A 20,925-nucleotide genomic window follows, 5' to 3' on the forward strand; every position below is an offset into this window, starting at 1 on the left:
CAAAGCAGAGAGTAAAAGGCCTCTCCCTTTGTTCCCCTTTGCTCCTTGCACTGGACGAGTCAAGTCCTTACTGGAGGGACTGGCAGCCCAGGGCACTTTGGGCTAGGATAGATGGTCAGTCTCAAAGGTTTTTGCTTTTGCAAAAGGGAAGGCAGCAGCCCATCCACAAGTCCTTGCTGTTGGGGAACCCAGGACACATCTCCCACCACACCAGTGGGACACACCCCGCTGCTCACTACCAATGAGCAAGCTCACTACCCTGGGCTTCAGGAGAGCTGGCTTTGGCCTCTTCAGGGATCTGCTTGGCAGAGTAACATGGGATAAAGGCCTGGAGAGAAGAGGAGCCCAAGAAAGCTGGTTGATCTTCAAGGATCACCTCCTCCAAGCTCAGGAGCGATGCACCCCGACAAAGACAAAGTCAGGTGAGAACGCCAGGAGGCCTGCATGTATGGCCAAGGAGCTCCTGGACAAGCTCAAACACAAAAATTTTTAAAGAAGTGTCGTGGTTTCAGCTCAGAGAGCAACTGAGCACCACAGAGCCGCTCGCTCCCGCTTTCCGCCCCAGCGCTGAGAAAGGAGAAAATAAGAAATGGTTTCAACAGGGGGACACGACAGGGACGGATGAATCACCCATTACCATCACAGCCAAGAGACAGGCTTCTTGGGGGAAGAAAAAAAAAAGAACGTAAGTTTAATACAGACACTAACAACAACAACACTTAACAGACAGAGTAGAGGACAGTGAGAAGCACCACCGCATCTTGAAAACACCTCCCCCCACAGCCCTCTCTTCTTCCCGGTCTCAGCTCTGCTCCCGATATCTCTACCTCCTCCCCACAGTGGTGCAGGGGGCAGGGAATGGGAGGTGCAGTCAATGCTGATGCTTCTTCCATCTCTGAAAGGTGGAACTTCTTCCCCCTGCTCCAGCGTGATCCAGCTCTCACAGGAGTCTGTCGTCCACAAACTTTCTCCAACTTGAGTCTCTCCCATGTGCTGCAGCGTTTCCCTAGCTTCTCCGGTGTGGGACACTAACTTTCTCCAACTTGAGTCTCTACCACGGGATGCTCCTGGGAGTCCCTCCCATGGGTGGCAGGGTGCGGGCTGCCCTGCCATCTCACCAGAGGATACGGTGGGGGGGTCTCTGCAGTGGTGCACCTCCCCCCCCCACCTTCTCTCCTCCGTTCCTCCACTGACTTCATATAGATGTGACAACTCTTCGTCACAAGTCCAACTCCTCCTCCCAAGTCCCCTTCTTAAATACGTTATTGCAGAGGCGCAGCTAATTGTGACAGTGGCCTTGGTGCAGCAGTGGGTCCGACTTAGAGCCGGGGGAGCTTCGAGAAGCTTCTCACGGGGGGCCACCGCTGTATCCCCCTCCCTTGCTACCAAAAACCCCACCACTCACTCAAACCCAGGACAAAAGGGAAAGAAGGAAGACCTGGGAAACTACAGGCCGTTCAGTCTCAACTCTGTGCCCGGCAGGATCATGGGGCAGAACTTCCTGAAAACTCTGCTAGGGCACGTGGAAGATAAGAAGAAGACTGGTGATGACCAACATGGCTCCACTAAGGGCAAATCGTGCCTGATGAGCTTGGTGGCCTTCAACGATGGGGTTACAGTGCTTGTGGACAAGGGAAGAGCAACTGACGTCATTCAACTGGGCTTGTGCAAAGCTTTTGACACTGTCCCACATGACAACCTTGGATCTAAATCAGAGAGACAGGGATTTGACGGGTGGACCACTCGGCGCATCAGGGATTGGCCTGATGGTCACACTCAAAGAGTTGAAGTCAAGAGCTCGATGTCCAAGTGGAGAGCAGCGATGAGCGGCGTTCCACAGGGGTGGGTGTTGAGACCAGTGCTGCTTGACATCTTTGTTGGAGACATGGACAGCGTGATTGAGTGTACCCTCAGCAAGTCTGTCAATGACATCAAGCTGTGTGGTGTGGTCAAGACGCGGGAGGGAAGGGGTGCCGTCCAGAAGACCTGGACCGGCTTGAGAGGTTGGCCTGTGCAAACCTCCTGAAGTTCAACAAAGCCAAGTGCAAGGCCCTCCACACGGATCGAGACAATACCAAGCACAAATACTGGCAAGGAGGCTCTCTCCAACCAACCCAGGAACCCGGGAGGAACCCGTCGTTTTACCAGGGGAGGAACTCTTTTGGGTACTCCTCTGGTTGGGATTGGAGAAGAGGGGAGAATGAAACATGACTCTCCTACAAAGCTGATGCCCGCTGTCTTTAATGAGAAAGTCAAAGCCAGATGGGAAAGACGAGAGCTTAAGCAATGCAATTTGGAGGCTGAATAAAGCTCAGAAGAGCGCTGCCATCGGAAGGAAAACCTCCATGGCAGGGATGCTTCCTTTCCCGTTCCCCTCTAAGGCTCTGGCAGTCATATATCACCTAGACCCATTGCTACGGAAGGAAGGGGGCGGTATTACATGGGGAGCGTAAGGTAAAGCAGAGCAAGAGGGGCAAAGAGAGAGGCTTCCTTGGGAAGAGATGGAAGGCCAGCGCAGGCCCCTTCTTCCAGGCGGAGCGGTGGGAGCTCGGCTCCTCTGCAGACCTAGGCCGTGCTCTCAGGGCTGGCTCCGGGGATTTCCTGGAGGCTCCTGGTGCTCGGCCACAGGCAGGCAACCCACGGGCTTCAGCACAAGAGATTGCCCCGTCCCAGGGCCCCGCAGAGCCCGCGTCCCAGACCGGACCACCCGAAGCCCCCCAGCCCCAGGGAGCCCCCAGAAGCGATGGGCACACTGCCAGCACTGAGAGAGCTCCCCACAGCAGCCGACGCGGTGGACCCCACGGCTGTGCTCTGGGGGAAGGAGCTGAGGATTGGGCCCGGCAGCGTCACCATCACTGGCGAGGGCTGGATCGCAACGCTGGAGTCGGCGCACCGGATGACGCATGGCTCGTTGCAGCTGTTAGCAAGCGGGGTTGGGCCGCAGGCGGTTGGCAGGCACGGGCTGTAGCACGACATGTCTCGCGAAGGGAGGCCACCCTGCAAGACCGGGAGGGAGCAGGGGGCATTAGCTGCTGGGCCCTTTCAGACCCCCAGCTTGGCTCCTCTGACAACAAACCAGTGCCTGGGTAGGGCCACATCTCCCTGGGATGTTCCTTTATGTGCCAAGAGTGACCAAGGCCACTCGCTGTATCGTGGATGGGGGAGGAAGCACCTGGTGAGTGATTCGACGGTACTAGACGTCCAGCCTCAGGCTTCAGCAGGACCACTGCTACAAAGGAGCCCAGCTGACTCCCTCTCAGAAGGGAACAAAGCTCTCCCTCTTCCCTCACCAGCTCACCTCCCAGAAGGGGGAAGCACAGTGTCTTTTCAAGCCTGGACCTCGTATCAGAAGGACCACGCCCAGAAGGGAAGCAGTCCCATTGACAGAAATCCTGACAGCAGGAGGAGAAGGAGTGAGTTCAGACTTACCAAGTTCACCGTGGAGAGCAAGGGAAGAGATGTGGCTAGAAGGGCCTGGAGTGGCACAGGCTTTTTATATGGTGAACCAGCGCCTCAGGAGACCTGAGACATCCCTTCTTTGTGAAGCACGTTGACAAACACCAATTTGAGGCTTGCAAAGCACAGCCGAGAGATGAATAACTTGTCTCTTTCATCTGAAAGGCCTGGCCTGCGTTTCCCTATTGGGTGAGAGCACAGAGATTCAATTAGATGCTGGCTTCTCAAAGCAACGGTCATTTGAGGTCCCATGCCAGTTCTGAGGAAAGGGCTTCAGTAGCCCCGGGCCCTGTGTGTGGCTTGTGCACATCCTTGCTGGGGAACGTGACTACCAATCTCAGTCAGTCCTTCAGCTGTGGAGCACTGCTGATGAAGGCCGCTCACATGGGTCTCCTGTTGAAGGGCTGAGGCTGACCCTGAGAAACACAAGGCCTCGCAGGGCCACGGAAGGGCTCAGCAATCAGCCAAGCCCGGCTGGATGCCTGTCTGGCCAAGGGAGACGGAAGGGAGAGGACTCAGATCCCCAGAGGTGGTTGGAAAACGAAGGCCAAAGAAGGACTCTCTGTGAGGTGGAGAGAACTGCCACTGTGTGAAGGGATGGGGGCACTGGGAACGTGCCTACAGGGGCCAGTAGCTCTGTGGTAGCCTCAAGGAACAGGAAAAAGGAAAAAGAAAGGAAAAGGAAAACAAAAAGGAAAAGAAAACCAAAGGGAAAAAAGAACAAGAAAAAGTGGAAAAAGATAAAAAGGAAAAGGAGAAAGGGAAAAAGAAACAGGTGCTGTTCCATAGAAATCTGTCAATTCTCATTCTCAGAATTCTCATTCTCAAAGTGGGTAGTCAGCCCCAGGGGTGCAAGGTCAAAATGTCTGAGGAGTAAGCTCACAGGCATTTGACTGAGGGTGCTTTTGGCTTTAGGTTGCCTTGCCAGCCCTGGGAAGGACATGTCCTCTTGTGGCTGCAGTTCGAGGCAGAAGGCATCTTGTGGAGCAAGGATGGGCAGGCGCTGTCCGCTTCCTGCCCTCCGGTGTTACCACACGCCTGCTGTGGTAGGTGGATACATGTGCCCTCTCCCGCTTCCCCAGTTTTTCTCGGATGCAGCAAATGCCAGGCTCCTCGTGCGGTAGAGGAATGCCTCCCCACCCTTCCCGCATCCAGCCGCAGGAGCACAATGGCAGACCAAGGAGGAGAGCAGCCCAGCAATGACGCCCACTGCCTGCTGTAGCGGAGCTATGATGGGCTGTGTCATGCTCCTGTGTGGTGGCAAAGGAGTCTACGTGAGGAGCAGAGTGTCTGTCCTGGCATCTGATCCTCTCTGCACAACCTCTCAATTGCCACAAGGCAGAGCAGAGAGGGAGGAGCAGCAACGCTGTACTCAACTTCCCTCTGTACCCACCACGGCCTTTGGCATTTTCTGGTGCTCGTCACTATTTTGAGCGCTCATCCATTAGTACACTGGCCAGGAGCGGAACAGCCACAAGGCAGGTCGTCCCATTTGGGCAGTTTCCCTTGAGGCTGGGTCCTGCTGGCCACTTCCCCTGTGGAGATTGCTGTGGGCAACGCATTCCCCTTCTGTGGGTCTCGGCCATGTCTCAATGGGCCACATCTCAGGGCTCTGGGGGCCAGAAGAGATAGGCAACCACTTCCCTCCTCTTCAGTTGAGGGCACGCTGGGGGTCGACTGCCTCGCAAGCTCCCCAGGGAGCCTCAGAGCCCTCAGGAGGGAGAGTCACTGCCTGCTTTGCCAGTGCACTTCCCGTTGCATAGGGAAGAGGCACGGGTGGCTGCCTCCCACCCTGGTAGCCTACTGACTCCTGGGACCTGTTTCTGCATGTACAGCAAACTCAGTCCGGTGGTCTGTCACACCCATCTGCCAAAAAAGCAGGCTCCCAGGCCGCGGACACGTAGGGGCAACAACTTTCCTCGTGTTGATCCGTGCTCCCAGAAATGTCTGGCGGTGGAAACCTCGGGGCATATCCGTGCTGTTCTCCCTTGGCTACTGCTTCACCAAGGAGCATGACAGGATTTCAAGGAGTCACCAAGTGGTCGGGCAAGACGCTAGCAGCCGTGACAACACTGTACAAAAAACTGCATTTCTGCAGGGGTGCGGACACAAGGTTGCACGTAGGGCCCTCTGCACACCGGAACTCATTTCCTCCAGAGCCCCTGATGTCTGTGCATGCATGATCCGCACCAAGTTGGATCCAAGGTCTCTCATAGCGCCTCAGCACTTTTTGGTGAGGCACGTGTGGCTCCGAGGTGGTCTGCTGGTGTGACCTTGCAATTAAAGGGCCCTGAATGTGCCAATCCGTCCCTGAGCCAGGGAAAACAAGCCAGACCCTCTGCGTCAGTGACCTGAACAAGCCACGCGGCAACGATGCACAGATGAGTGTTGTTTGGGAAGATTGTGCTGAAGCAAGCACGACCACTCTCTGTCAGGCATGAGTCAGCAGGCTCCTTCATCACACTCCAGGGTTGTTGCTTCTCCTCAGGAGAGTAATGAGCAAAGTCCTGGCAGGTAAGGCAAGGGCTGTGCAGTTCCCAAAAAAGACACTCTGGCCTTTCCTGACTGAAGACAACAGCTGAACTGCTGGGCTCCCTTTACAAGTCTGGAAAGCGTGTGCACCACCGAGGCCCGAGGGGAGCAGAGATCTGCCTCCGAGTAGCCTGATCCACTCCAGCACTAGCCTCGGTGTCCCCACCCCTGCACACAACAGGGTTTCTCTCCAGACCGCAGGAGGGCCTTGTCTGACCATCACCTTTGAATCACCCCAGGGACGTGAGTCTCCTCCGTTCTTTGTCCCTCAGCAGAACAGCCATCCCGCAGAGGCTTGGCTGGGCTCCGAGCCACTCCACAGGCTGCAGGCACTGCTGTTGCTCAGGGTCAGCCTCAGCCCATCCAAGAGAGACTTGTCTGAGTGGCCTTCAGGCGTGCTCCACAGGCAAAGTCCTATGTCAGCGGTGGCCATGTTCCCCAGGAAGGGCAGGACACGTACAACGGCTACTTGTGGCCTGAATCTGCTGCAAGGCTTCACCGGTAACTGGAGTGAGACCTCAAATGAGCGTGGGTCTGGGCAAGAAACATAATTGCTATCAGCAAAACCACGTCAGTCCTACCCAGGATGAAAAAGGAGCCAAGCATCTCAGGCAAAGGAGGCACGCCTGTCATCTCCCAGCAGAGCTCTGAGAAGCCAAAATTGCTGTTTCTCAGCCTGCTTCGTGTTTGTGTCATTCTTCAGCTCCCCCGGGGCTCTGGGCCACGGTATAAAAGTGTGCCCAACTCCCAGCTCCTCTACCGTCTCCTCACGCCTTCCTCTGCTCTGTGAAGTTGGTAAGTGTCAGTTCATTTTGCCCCGTGTCTCCTCAGTTGGCAAGACAGTTTTCATGGGAGAGGGCTGCATGCATTTGTCCTCCCTTGTCCTCGGAGAATGGTCTAGGGTGTGAAACAGGGCATCGGTAGGTTTCTCTGCCAGCCGTGGTTCCTTCTGAGGCTCGTGGCACGTATGGCCAGCACTCTCTTAACCAACGACCGGGCACTTCCTCCACCATCCGCAGTTCAGCAATGCTCCTTTTGCATTATTGGCATGACGAGAAGCTTCCTCAGGAGAGCTAGTGCCACCACAGACGTCTTGTTCCATAGTGGCTGCTGTCTTCAGGAACCCTGTTGCGTTTCACTCAGACATGTGCCTTCCTGTGTGGATGAGTGGATGAGAGGAGCCTGACCTGACAAGACCAGGGGTCTTGAGGGCGGGGGCGGGGAGAAGGAGACCTATTTGTCTGAGTGAACAAATTGATGCTGGTACGAGGGCTGATGATCGGGGAGTACACAGCCCGATGCCGGGAAGAGGGAGCCTCTTGGTCTGCAGTAGAAAATCTTTCCCTGACTAAGTCCACGGCATCAAGGCTATGCTCAAGCCGTCTGGAAAACCTGGCATCCATTTCCTCATACCGGGATGGGGCTTACGGAGGACTCTCTCTGGGGCGCCTTCCCTACCAAATTGTGAAGGCTGAGCAGAAGGGTTGCTGTGAAATATCCTCGCAGCTTGCAGACGTACCCTTGGTAACGGAGCAACCAACCGGAGGTAGCTGAGTACCTCCATGGGGCAAGCATGCCTGGGAGTGCCAAGGCCGGCTGATATATAGGCCGTGAAGGAGCTCGGCTAGGACAGGGGGACCTTCCTTGCGTTTGGATGGAGCCTCTCGGATCACCCTTCAATTACAAGCAAATACCCAGCGCAGGCCCACCAAAATGCACGGAAAGGCCCTCTCTGCAGACACTGGAGGTCCATCAACTCTTGGGCAATGCCACTGCTTCTGCCTTTGAGAACGTTTACCAAGCGTGTCCCTGCATTTCATGGGGGCATTGCAAGTAACTCAGGCCAGGTTCAACCAGGTCCCCGTGGATGAGACACGCCAGGCAGGTGAGAGAAGAGGTCTTCAGATACGGCAGGGTGTGACCAGGCAGCAAGGGGTTTTGGGCAAGGGAGAGGAGGGTGCCTCATGGTGTTCTGCCAAAAGCACGGCAGGGCAGGATTGCAGGCCCTCCTGTTGGACACAGCTTTCTTGACTCGTGTCTCATGCCAAAATCTCTCTCTGCTGAGCTCCCAGGCACTGGTTTGTTGTCAGAGGAGCCAAGCTGGGGGTCTGAAAGGGCCCAGCAGCTAATGCCCCCTGCTCCCTCCCGGTCTTGCAGGGTGGCCTCCTTCCGTGAGACATGTCGTGCTACAGCCCGTGCCTGCCAACCGCCTGCGGCCCAACCCCGCTTGCTAACAGCTGCAACGAGCCGTGCGTCATCCGATGCGCCGATTCCAGCGTTACGATACAGCCCTCGCCAGTGATGGTGACGCTGCCGGGCCCAATCCTCAGTTCCTTCCCTCAGAACACAGCCGTGGGGTCCACCGCGTCGGCTGCCGTGGGGAGCTCTCTCAGTGCTGGCAGTGTGCCCATCACTTCTGGGGGCTCCCTGGGGCTGGGGGGCTTCGGGTGGTCCGGTCTGGGCCGCGGGCTCTGCGGGGCCCTGGGACGGGGCAATCTCTTGTGCTGAAGCCCGTGGGTTGCCTGCCTGTGGCCGAGCACCAGGAGCCTCCAGGAAAGCCCTGGAGCCAGCCCTGAGAGCGCGGCCTTGGTCTGCAGAGGAACTGAGCTCCCACCGCTCCGCGTGGAGGAAGGGGCCTGCTCTGGCCTTCCATCTCTTCCCAAGGAAGCCTCTCTCTTTGCCCCTCTTGCTCTGCTTTACCTTACGCTCCCCATGTAATACCGCCCCCTTCCTTCCGTAGCAATGGGTCTAGGTGATACATGACTGCCAGAGCCTTGGAGGGGAACTGGAAAAGAAGCATCCCTGCCATGGAGGTTTTCCTTCCGATGGCAGCGCTCTTCTGAGCTTTATTCAGCCTCCAAATTCCATTGCTTAAGCTCTCCTCTTTCCCATCTGGCTTTGACTTTCTCATTAAAGACAGCAGGCATCAGCTTTGCAGGAGAGTCGTGTTTCATTCTCCCTTCTTCTCAGGTCCCAACCAGCTGAGTACCCAATAGAGTTCCTCCCCTGTTAAAATGACGGTTCCTCACAGTTTCCTGGGTTGGTTGGAGAGAGCATCCTCCCCTTTCGCCCCTGGACTCCCACAGCAATGGAGACAAGGCCAGTCTGGGGTGAGAGCTCTCGTGGAAGGAGCCCCATTACTCACTGGCACGCCTCAGAAGACACAGAACACAGTAAGACGGGAGCCCGCGTATTCACAGAATCATAGAATCGCCCCCATTGCTAGGGATATCAGAAGTTCATCTGGTCCAACCCTTTGCGCAAAAGGGAGCCTTGTCGGAGAAGGGAGACGCAGACACCAGGTGGTCATCAGCAAGTCTCGTTTATTGTCCGCTATCAACGTGGTTAAATACAATGGTTAATAAGCTCATACATATTGCAAAATTATAGCTCATCATTGGCCAGTTAGCTAGTTACGTCTTTGTTATGCACTTCTTCATTCCTGTGGTTAAACATCAACTTTTAGTTCCTTATCAGCATCCTGTACCGTAACACAATGTTTCTCAGACCACCGTTATCATAACACTGGGTTTCTCAGACCACTATTCCTAATTCCCCTTAACCTGTTTTCGACACACCACGGTACACAGGGCTGAAGCGTCCTTGACATTCCTCCTGTATCAGCAGCTGTGAGCAGCTGCAGGCAAACCCTAGTGAGGCTCAGCATCAGCAGCTAGAGCAGGCTCTGATCATACAATTGCTCGGTGGGCTCAGGACCCTTGTCTCTGAGCCATTCTCCAACAGAGCCTAGATGAGATTATCTAGCGCCCTGTCCCATTGCACCTTGAAAACCTCCCATCACAGGAACTGTACCACGTCCCTGGGGAGGTTGTTGCAATGAGTGATTGCTCTCACTGTAAGATATGTCTTCCTTATATCAAGGTGAAACCTCTCTCGCTTGATCCCTCTCCTCTCCGTGTGGCTCTTTTTTAAGAGAGAGAGTCTCCATCCTCTTTGTAGCAGCCTTGAAGTACTGGAAAACTGTGAGGAGTGCCAGGAAAGAGCATCACAGGACAGCACGAGACTCAGTATGGAATGTTTTGGGTTGAGGAAGCAGAAGTGGGGGAAGGGAGGCTTCAGGGTGGTCCTGGGAGGAAGAACCGTGAGAAAACTAGAGGGAAAATGGGATAACGTGGCTGTCACTCAAGAGCTGGCTGCCGCTCAGGATGCTTGCCTGGCCATGCCCTGCTTCCGAGCAGTGCAGCCTGCCCTGTCCTCTTCTTAATCTGTATTCCTCACGATTCCTTAAAGATTTTCCCTGGTGGGGGGCTCTCTGTTCTGTGTGTATGGAAGTCTAAAGGCCAGCAACGGGAGTCAAACCACAGGTCGCCGTGGTTCCTGTCTCGGTGGTGCCAGTCGCTGGCGTGGGCCCAGAGGCCATAGAGACTCACCTGGGCACACCAGGGTGAGTGGAAATTGCGGAGCCGCGGACGAACGACACGTCGAGATGGGTTCAGTGTGAAAGATAGAGCATCAATTCACCGTGTGTGTTTATTGGTCCAGGGTACATATATTTATACAGACAATGATAATTATTATGCCTACTAGTCACTAGCTGATTGGCTTAAGCTCTAAAGGTCGTATTCGCACGGTCCACCTACTTGCAGTTAGCTTACAGCACAAGCTTCTCATAATACTAAGTTTCTCATGCTACTATTTCTCATTCCTGTTGACTTGTTTTCCATACACGACAGTACCGTAATACATTGTTTCTCAGACCACCGTTACCATAACACTGGGTTTCTCAGACCACTACTCCTAATTCCCCTTAACCTGTTTTCAACACACCACGGTACACAGGGCTGAAGCATCCTTGACATTCCTCCTGTATCAGCAGCTGCGAGCAGCTGCAGGCAAACCCTAGTGGGGCCCAGCATCAGCAGCTAGAGCAGGCTCTGATCATACAGTTGCTCGGTGGGCTCAGGACCCTTGTCTCTGAGCCATTCTTCAACAATTCCCCCTTTTTCTTTTTGTATGAGCAGAGCCTGCCCTAACGTTCGTTCAAAGATTTTCTTAATACATGACAAGGCACAACTCAGGCATGCAGGCTTACAATCTATTGGCTAAAGGCACAGGACCCTTGTCTCTGAGCCTTTCTCCAACAATTCCCCCTTTTTCTTTTTGTAGGAGCAGAACCTGCCCTAACGTTCGTTCAAAGATTTTCTTAATACATGACAAGGCACAGCTTAAGCATGCAGGCTTACAATCTGTTGGCTAAAGGCACTCATCTCACACCCAGAAGTGCTGTGATAGGTCTGCATCGTTAGCACGCGTGAACAAACTAAATCTACTTTGTGGTTAGTGCATCCAGGCATTCAAACAGGGAGGAAGCACTAGATTGACTTCCTCCTTCTTGCCCTTCCAGGTGACCTCAAGGGCAGGATTGCCATGTGGCAGTTTTCTGATCAGAGACCCAGCCTGGATTGTCCAAACCCTGTAGGATCAGTGCATAACCCTGATCCCCCCCCCAAAAAAAAATTCCTACCAGGTTTTCCCCCTTTTTGTTTTTTGGACAATCCAGACTCCTTTTAACGTTTGAATCATAGCATTCATAAAGCATTTCCACACAGACCCCAATACCATCATGACAATCATAATGACAATCAGCATTGCCAGTCTATGCATCAGTAAAGCTTTCAGCCACCCAGTAATTTCCAAGTTTTGTAGATTTACAACCATCATCAGTCCATTTTCCAAATTCCCAAGTCTCGTAACCAGTCTGTCGGTCCATGTTCCAATCTTATGCAGTCTTATGTAGCAAGAAAACTATCCTTACAGTTTTAAAAGTGTCAGCAATCGTAACAACAGAGTATGAAATACAGAATGTAATACAGGTTTCACCATGATATGTTCTAAACATTGCAATGAACCCACAACATAGAATGAATCTGATACTACATGAACAAGTTCTTGATACCAGTGTTGTTGTTGAAACACCCAAATGACAGTTCAGAGTTCTAAAGTTCATAAGGAGTCTCCAGACCCCCCGAGGAGAATCTTGTGATCTTGAGTTCCCAGGTGTCCCCCATTTGTTGTCACTACTGGGCAGGCCAACGATGCGGCAGCATGCCAGTCCCCTTTTAACAAGGCATCATGAATCACCCCACTTCATCGGGACTGAGCTAAAAGCAGAGCTGGTTCTGATAAAGGTGATGGGAGTGGGTGTGGCGAGGCTGCCGGCAGCACTTCCTTTTCTTGTAATTGTAAATGCAGAGTTCTGTTCTGTAGCTTAACCTCTGTAATTTTCTTTCAAGTTCTTGGACTTTGTCACTGTCCTTTACCGATGTGTGACCCTGTTGCTTTAATTCGGACAGAGCTGCCGTTTTTCTCTCCGAGTCAGACGTTGACACGCCGTCAGGGGCGGAACCATCCGAAGGGGGGTGGGGCGGGCAGAGTTTATGGTGGCACGCCGCTCCACCCGGTACCCCCGCGCCGCCTGATTTCTCTGCCACTTCTTGCGCGGTGGAGCAAACAGGAATACTTGGTGACATGCCCTTAATAGAGTGGAGCTGCTGATTAACCTCGAAGAAGGTGGATAATCGTGAGGGACGAGTGGTTTCGGCAGGGACCGGTGGAGATGGTACAGCGCCGATAGCCGCCATAGCAGCAGCAGCTACTTTCTTTTCTGCTTGCATCTCCCTCAGGGCTTTTACGATCGTTCGCCAGACCACCCCTTGCTGTCGTGCTTTACTGCCTTTATTGCCTCCAGTGATAGTCTCGTCCCACAATAAGTCACCTACTTCGCGCCACTCCTGTTGGCTAAATATTAGTGAGGGGGCATCGTCCCTCTGCCCCTCCGCCTCTGAGGTAGAGGGGGTGGGGGGGGCATGACTGTAAAGATACTGGGGGGGGCTGGCCTCCGGACTTTCATTATTCCCTTTAACTGTAACTGGCCCTCCTGTTGATGGTACAGGAATACGATCACTGTCAAAGAGCACAGATCCGGATGCCTCACTATCTGGGGTAATAGTGGAACTTTCCCCCCCCAACTCTGTAGTTGCTACAGCTGCAAGGTTCTTTTCAAGCTGATACCGCTTAATATTATTCACCACGTCCCGCCATGGTTTCATCATTTTCTTTGCAGCTTTATCCTCGTCTATTACCATATCCCACAAAATATCATCTAATCGTCTCCACTCCTCGACATCAAAAAGAGAATTAGGGTCCTGAAAACATCCTTTGACCCGTCCTAATGCTACTAAACCCGCGAGTGATTTTATGCAATCCACTCCCCGCTTTTCTAAAAAGCGCTGTAATAAATCCAGGGCTACCTCCTGTTCCATCTTGTCAACCTGGTGCTCCTTGATTAAGGCACCTCCGGTCCTGTGCTCCCTGGATAAGGCACAGTACCGTTACTGCCGACCCACCCCTGATTAAGGCACCGTCGGCCCTTTGCTCCCTGCTTAAGGCAAAAAAAAATACTCCCGCCGGCTTGTGCTCCCTGTTTAAGGCACTAAAAATACTCCCGCCGGCTTGTGCTCCCTGTTTAAGGCACTAAAAATACTCCCGCCGGCCTGTGCTCCCTGTTTAAGGCACTAAAAATACTCCCGCCGGCCTGTGCTCCCTGTTTAAGGCACTAAAAAATACTCCCGCCGGCGTGTGCTCCCTGTTAAAGGCACTAAAAATACTCCCACCGGCCCGTGCTCCCTGTTTAAGGCACTAAAATATTACCCCCTTACGTTGATATGTTGCTGATGCTCCGTGACTAAGGCACCAGTTGCAGCTCTTGCCAGCAGCCCTTGCGGAGAGCGACCCTCTATCTCGGTTCAGGTCCTCGGAACGACCCGTCGGAGGCTCAGTGTCCGGTCGTTCTTGATTCGGCTAGACGCTGCTGTCTCTGATGTTTCCCCGCGTTTGTTTCTGCCGCCGCTGTATGCAGCACCTTTCCACGTCAGCTTCCGTCGCCCTTCTGCGTCAGTTCCGGTGCATCCCCGCTTCCACTTCCGGGGCCACCCTGCAGTTGCCTCCAGCGCCCCCTCGCATCCGCCCCCGGGGCTGCTCAGTGTCCGCCTGTGGCGTCCCTTCGCGTCCACCCCTGTGGCTGCCGCAGTCGGCTCCTTACCACGTCAGTTCCGGAGCCTTTCTGCTTCCGTTCGCGGGGCCGCTCCGCCTCCGCTCATGGGGCTGCTCCGCCTGCGCTCTGCGGGGCCGGTCCAGCCGGCTTCTCTCTGCGTACTCTCCCTGGGCTGCCAGGACCGGTGCCTCTCCGACTCAGCTCGTGGACCCTGGACGCTGCTGTATTTGGTGTTTCTCTGGGTCCGTTCTCGAATTCCTCGGTCGTTGCTGTTTTCTCCGGGTCCGCCACTCCTTCTGTGTTATTCTTCTATGCAGGTCCCTGTTCGGGCGCCATCTTGCGGAGCCGCGGACGAACAACACGCCGAGACAGGTTCAGTGTGAAAGATAGAGCATCAATTCACCGTGTGTGTTTATTGGTCCAGGGTACATATATTTATACAGACAATGATAATTATTATGCCTACTAGTCACTAGCTGATTGGCTTAAGCTCTAAAGGTCGTATTCGCACGGTCCACCTACTTGCAGTTAGCTTACAGCACAAGCTTCTCATAATACTAAGTTTCTCATGCTACTATTTCTCATTCCTGTTGACTTGTTTTCCATACACGACAGTACCGTAACACAATGTTTCTCAGACCACCGTTACCATAACACTAGGATTCTCAGACCACTACTCCTAATTCCCCTTAACCTGTTTTCAACACACCACGGTACACAGGGCTGAAGCATCCTTGATATTCCTCCTGTATCAGCAGCTGCGAGCAGCTGCAGGCAAACCCTAGTGAGGCTCAGCATCAGCAGCTAGAGCAGGCTCTGATCATACAATTGCTCGGTGGGCTCAGGACCCTTGTCTCTGAGCCATTCTTCAACAATTCCCCCTTTTTCTTTTGTATGAGCAGAGCCTGCGCTAACGTTCGTTCAAAGATTTTCTTAATACATGACAAGGCACAACGTAGGCATGCAGGCTTACAATCCATTGGCTAAAGGCACAGGACCCTTGTCTCTGAGCCATTCTCCAACAGGAAATAATGGGGCAGCAAGTGGAGCGTGTGAGGGCATGCAAGTCAGTGTGTGGTTGCTCTCGAGTATCAGGCCAGCTGATGCAGCGAGTGGGTAAAGCGGCTTGGGAGCCACGTGTGGGTGTGTGCCTCAGGGAGAGGTCACAGAAGGATCTGGCTACAGGAGGCACCAGAGGGTCCTGGCCAACCACCAGAGACACCGTACGGCCTGTTTGTGTCTCTGTGCAAGCCTCTGAGGCTGAGGGACAAAGGATCCTGCCTACCAGTACACTGAACAAGCCAAACTCCTCTTGAAGTTTGCAACTTGAAGCTTCACGTTTGTCATGAGCTCCCTCAACAATCATACTGCTGCTTAGCCTCCGCTTGACCGGGTGGCTGACCCTCCCATCCTCAGGGCAGGCTCCTCTCACCCACTCCATTGGAGAGCTCTGTGCACTGTGGACAGTTCCTTTCAGGAAGCCTAACCACCCCTCCTCTCTCTTCCCTCATTCTCCTTTCTAAAGAGCTTCTCCACATCCATGGCAGCACGCCACTCATGACCAGTATCGCACCCCAGTTCTGCGAACCCTTGTCGTGGTTTAACCCCATCCAGCAACAAAGCACCATGCAGCTGCTCGCTCACTCCTCCCAGTGGGACGGGGAGCAGAGCAGGAAAAAGCTAAAACTCGTGGGTTGAGATAAGAACGGTTTAATAGCTAAAATAAAACAAAATATAAAAGTAACAACAGAAATAGTAATAAAATATACTCGTAATAATGAAAAGGAATATAACAAACAGAGAGAGAAAGAAAACCCAAGAAAAGATAATGATTCACGATGCAATTGCTCACCACCTGCGGACCAATGCCCGAGCAGCGTTCTGCCCCTCCTGGCCAACTCCCCCCCATTTATATACTGAGCATGACGTTCTGTGGTATAAAATATCCCTTTGGCTAGTTTGGGTCATCTGTCCTGGCCATGCTCCCTCCCAGCTTCTTGTGCACCTGCTTGCTGGCAGAGCATGGGAAACTGAAAAACCCTTAACTTAGGAGAAGCGTCACTTAGCAATAACAAAAACATCCGTGTCTTATCAACGTTATTCTCACACTAAATCCAAAACACAGCACTGTACCAGCTACTAGGAAGAAAGTTGACTTTATCCCAGCCAGAACCAGGACAACCCTCTAAGAGCGCACCTTTGCAGGAACTTCACACTCCTCTTTGTCTCCATGAAGTGTGAATCTGTGTTGCGAGTGGTGGATTTAGACTGCTTAAAGAACCACCACCAAAGATATCAGCAAAAGTGGTTTTATTGAGATATGATGTTGTAAATGTGGGACTTAACAAAGTTCAAAGGTAAGGTTCACTCTATTGCTTACTGAACAACGTCACCAATACAGAATCAGATTTACCAATACAAAATCATAGTGCACTGCAATACAAGGTGTGGAATAATTACTAAAATGCCCAAAATACAGCATTTTTCACACATTAAGGAAAGCTATGTAATCAAAAAAACGGCTAGGGTAAAATGCAGCTGCAGCTGGTATGCGAGGAATCCACCACATCATCTGCGATTCCCGGGAAACACTGCTTGCAAAGCAACACGGGGAGCGAAGTGGGCTGGAGAGCTTACGGTCTCTGCCTGCGATGGTACAGCAGGTATGGAGACGAGGTGGCACTACAGACCTGATAGGCTGCATACTGGCCACCCTGAGCCAACGTCCTGTCGGATTTGGATGAAATGCTGTCCTCTGTGCGAACTTTGCTCGTTATAATGTCATTATAATACCAAAACACACCTCTATCCCAAAGGCTACCCGCCTCCAAGGTGCAACCACTCCTCTTTGAGTCTGTGCCGTGAGGTTTTGTAATCTATACCTTTAAATGTGAGGCGAGAGAATACTACTCCAATCATAATGAAGGCATTTGTGACTAGAGTCCACCTTGAAGGTAAAAAATAGTATAAAAATAGCCCGGGAAAGAGGGGAAGGTGGGGGGAAGACACCATCGTATGAACTTCTGGGACCAGTCGACGGGCCGAGCCTCTCTTTCCCTCCCCCATAGGGACGCCTTTGGGTAAGACTTCAGGACTTAGGAATCTTTCTAGAAAGTCTCTTTTCTGTTCTTATAGCCTGGCTGTATTGTTATAACTTTGTTGCATGCTTTATATATACTCTTATTTGCACGTGCTTTGCAGACAGTGTATTTATCACCGGCAATCATAAGAACCTCTGTATCTGTCATTTAAATAAACTGTACCATTTAAGTAGCTAGTGGTTTCAGTTTCTCACTGAACGCGACCAAAGAGTGGCCGTGCTAGTTCGTGAGCACGACTAGACTGAAGGTGCAGTCCACTATTAGTGTATCGGAATCGTAACAGTTCAATATACTGAACTCGACAGGACTGATAGTGGCGAATTGGTTATCACTCAGATTTTCTGCCTTAACCATTTCACGTGACAGAAAATTTGACGTAGTCGGCAGGATTGCCATGGATAAACTGCTGCAAAAATATGATTGTGCCCCTTCCCAGGTGGGGAAGGAGTGGGCCCAAAAATTCTGGAAGGATGACAAGAAAGTTGTAGAACGTATTGAAGAGTGTCGGATTGCACTAAAGCTCAGAGGTGGAAAAGGCAAGGGTGTGATTTGTGCGGTGTTAGGCGCCTGTTTGTCTTGTGCACAAAAAGAAGCTAAAGAAACCCCTGCTCCTAATCTGATTTCTGCTGTGGAGCATGCGGCTCTGAAATCAGAAAATGGATTGTTGAAATTATCATCAGTTTCTCAGAAGGAGACAGGAGAAAGACTAAGAACTCAAGTTGCTAAGCTTGTAAATGAAAATTAAAGTTTGGGAAACCGGAATGCTCGACTTGTGGGTGAAAATCTTCAACTTAAAATGCTATTGGAAAGGGTGACTGGGCTTTTAGATAAAATGCAGCCCTCAGCCCAGGTCCAGCAAATACGTAAGTTAGTGTGTTGTTCAGATTCCCGAGCCCAGAACAGTGATTTTTGGTCTAACAGTGAAGATGATGAAATAGACGAGGCAGAAGGGACTTCTATTTTGAAACCCACAGAGGCAGAAGGGACTTCTATTCTGAAATGTCCAGTCTTTCCTTTGGGAGCCCTGGTTAAAACCGAAACTGTAGTTGAGGAGGAGGAGGAGGTCCGTACCACTGTGCGTACTATTCTGTGGACCCCGACAGAGTTGGTAAAAATAAGGGAGAAATATTCAAGGCGGCCGGGAGAGTCAGCAGTCGAGTATGTGTGGCGAGTCTCCTCTGAAGGGGGAGATAGGATTATGTTGAGCGAGGAAGAGGCAGGAGACTCTTGGGGAGCAGGAGTGTTTTTAACCACTATGCCCAGGGATCATAATTATTCCCTAACTGCTCGAGCAGCCTATTGGGCAGGTGGTATGGATCCGCGAGAAAGGGGGGAGCCATTAGAGATTAGATCTTCGGGTTACTCTGATCTGTCCGTGGCAGTACGGAAAGCAGCTTGTCTGCGAGCCATGTATGACAGAGAAGCATTTCGGAAATCCCCAATGTTAGCCCCTATCAACCCAAATCGTTTAGCCCCTCTCATCCGTGGTCTCCCTGAGTGTCTGAAGGCATTGGTTGGCAGCACTCGGGATCACATACGACACACTCGTGGTAATCGTAGACAGAGGGAGAGTTACTACGTGCCCACCTGGGATGAATATGTACAAGAAACAGACCGGTATGGGCGCCAAATGGGCTGGGCCAGCCTAACTAGTGAAAAGTCCTCCTATCACCCCCAGAGGGTTCTTGAAGTCCGAACTCATACTCAAAATCATAAATCGGAGGGACGGTTTAAGCCGGATAAGGACCGAAACGAGTTGTGGCGTAAAGCCCTAGAACTGGGAGTACCCCGACAAGTTTTGCACGGTCTCCCTACGGAGGATCTCCGTACACTGGTCCAATCTCTAATTAGAAAGAATAATTTGGCTGGGGAGAGAAATCTAACCAGAGAGTCCCCAAGCCATAAGAAAATAGTGCCTTCTGCACCAGAGAGTAACTCAATTGATTTGTCAGAGCCCCAGCCAAAAAACTCCTATCTCCGGGGAGGGCAGTGAGCCACCCTGCCCGGCGGGTACGAGCGATTTAATGTCTCTCTCTTAAAGACTCTGAACATGTTATTGCCATTCCGGTCGGACCCCGGAAAATATTGGGAAACTTTATCTTTGAGACTGGAGCCCAAACCTCTGCAATCAATAAAAAAACTGCACAACTCCTGGGTGTAAAACCCACCCGGCGCAGGGTCAACTTCACAAGAATTGATGGTGTGGTAAAAACATGCCCCACTGCAAAGATTAACCTCTGGTTGCCAGGGGAGCAGAGACTGACTAGAACAGAAGTGTTGGTGGGTGCCTCGCGTACTAACGTCCTGGGATTTGACATACTGCGTGGGCGAATGTGGAAATTCCCAGATGGAACTGTGTGGAGTTTTGCAGGACATGGAAAAGGATTAGAGACGGTGAAATCGAGTCTGTTGGAAACTTCCATACCTTTACCTCCCTCTAAAATCACTAATGTTCGGCGATATCCACTGCCTGCTGCTGCACTTGCAGGAATGGACAGGGTGGTATTAGAATTGGAAAAAAGAGGCATCATTAAAAGGACTCATTCGCCTTATAATTCACCGGTGTGGCCAGTAAAGAAGCCAACCGGACAATGGCGTTTCACAGTAGATTACCGAAAGTTAAATGCCAGTACTGCACCCCTGACTGCTGCGGTTCCGAATATTGCCGAGATTGTGACAATGATACAAGGAGCTGCCTATTCTTGGATGGCTGCCTAAGATGTTAAAGACATGGTTTTTATGATTCCCCTCCTAGAGCAGGACAAAGCACGGTTTGCATTCATGTGGAAAGGAGTCCAATATACCTTTAACCGACTTCCACAAGGATATAAACATTCCCCTACCATTGCTCACAATGCTTTGGCTAAGGTCCTGGCCGAGGTCCCTGTTTTACAGGGATGCACAGTATACCAATATGTTGATGACATCCTAATAAGGGGAGAGAACCCAGAAAGTGTAAAAGAAATGATGGAAAATATCCAAAAATCGTTACTAGATTACGGATTGGAAATTCCGGACACAAAGTGTCAGAGACCTGCACAAGAAGTTAAATTCCTAGGGGTCTGGTGGATTAAAGGAGCTGCTTCTGTCCCTCCAGATACCCTGAAACAAATTGAACATGGACAAAATCCATCCAGTGTGAAGGAGTTACATCAAGTTCTGGGAAATTTAGGTTATTGGCGTAAACACATCCCTGGCTTTTCCATCATTGCTCACCCTCTCTATAATCTGCTCAAAGAGGGAAAGTCCTGGGAATGGACTGACCAACATACTAGTGCCCTGGAACTGCTCATAAAGGAGCTAAGGTTAGTCCAACAACTTGGTCCTATACACCCAACTGACCCTGTCCATGTAGAATGGGCATGTAGTATGTAGAAATGTCCATGTAGAATGTAGAAAAGGTATGCATGAGACTCCTTGTACCCACAACTTCCTTTGTTCTTCGATAAATGAGTCTTGGAAAAGCCACCTGCTATTCCTGTGTTAATTGCGAGATCGGTGTTCCAAACTGAAATGCATCAATGCTCACTGTGTCACTCTGTTCCTTCGTGGGTTTCCAGGGAACAGATTGGATCTAGAAAAGATCTTGGTGCAATTATGGCTTAGGCCTTTAATTCATTTGGAGCCTGCACCGGACGACCGCTAGTTTGGTTAAGGAGTCAAGTGCATCTGTCACAATCTGCTGCCTTTTGGCACAACAAAGCTGTTGTCACAACAAAGCTGCAATGCCTACAGAAAGCTGTGCTGGTGTGGAAAAGTAAGGAGTGAAATTCCAGCCCAGAAGGCAGAGCTGTCCGTTCAAAGCAGAGAGTAAAAGGCCTC

At 51.8% G+C, this 20,925-nt stretch overlaps 1 protein-coding gene across 1 annotated transcript; it reads right to left on the reverse strand.

Annotated features, from left to right (window-relative positions):
• Positions 1–2,569: 2,569 nt before the first annotated feature.
• Positions 2,570–3,454, reverse strand: LOC122154398 (beta-keratin-related protein). The gene is made up of 2 exons (XM_042802650.1): positions 3,430–3,454; positions 2,570–2,997 (listed from the first exon to the last, which is right to left on the reverse strand). Exon 2 carries the CDS (start codon positions 2,974–2,976, stop codon positions 2,647–2,649), a length of 330 nt encoding a protein of 109 aa, XP_042658584.1. The 5' UTR covers positions 2,977–2,997; positions 3,430–3,454; the 3' UTR covers positions 2,570–2,646.
• Between the last annotated feature and the right edge of the window lie 17,471 nt (positions 3,455–20,925).

The sequence above is a fragment of the Tyto alba genome, unplaced genomic scaffold (assembly GCF_018691265.1).
Source record: "Tyto alba isolate M040663 unplaced genomic scaffold, T.alba_DEE_v4.0 Super-Scaffold_39, whole genome shotgun sequence".
NCBI classification, from domain to species: Eukaryota; Metazoa; Chordata; class Aves; order Strigiformes; family Tytonidae; genus Tyto; species Tyto alba.

What these genes read in the sequence shown, in the direction of transcription:
- LOC122154398 (XM_042802650.1), bottom strand. Translation starts at nt 2,976, where the DNA reads ATGTCGTGCTACAGCCCGTGCCTGCCAACCGCCTGCGGCCCAACCCCG.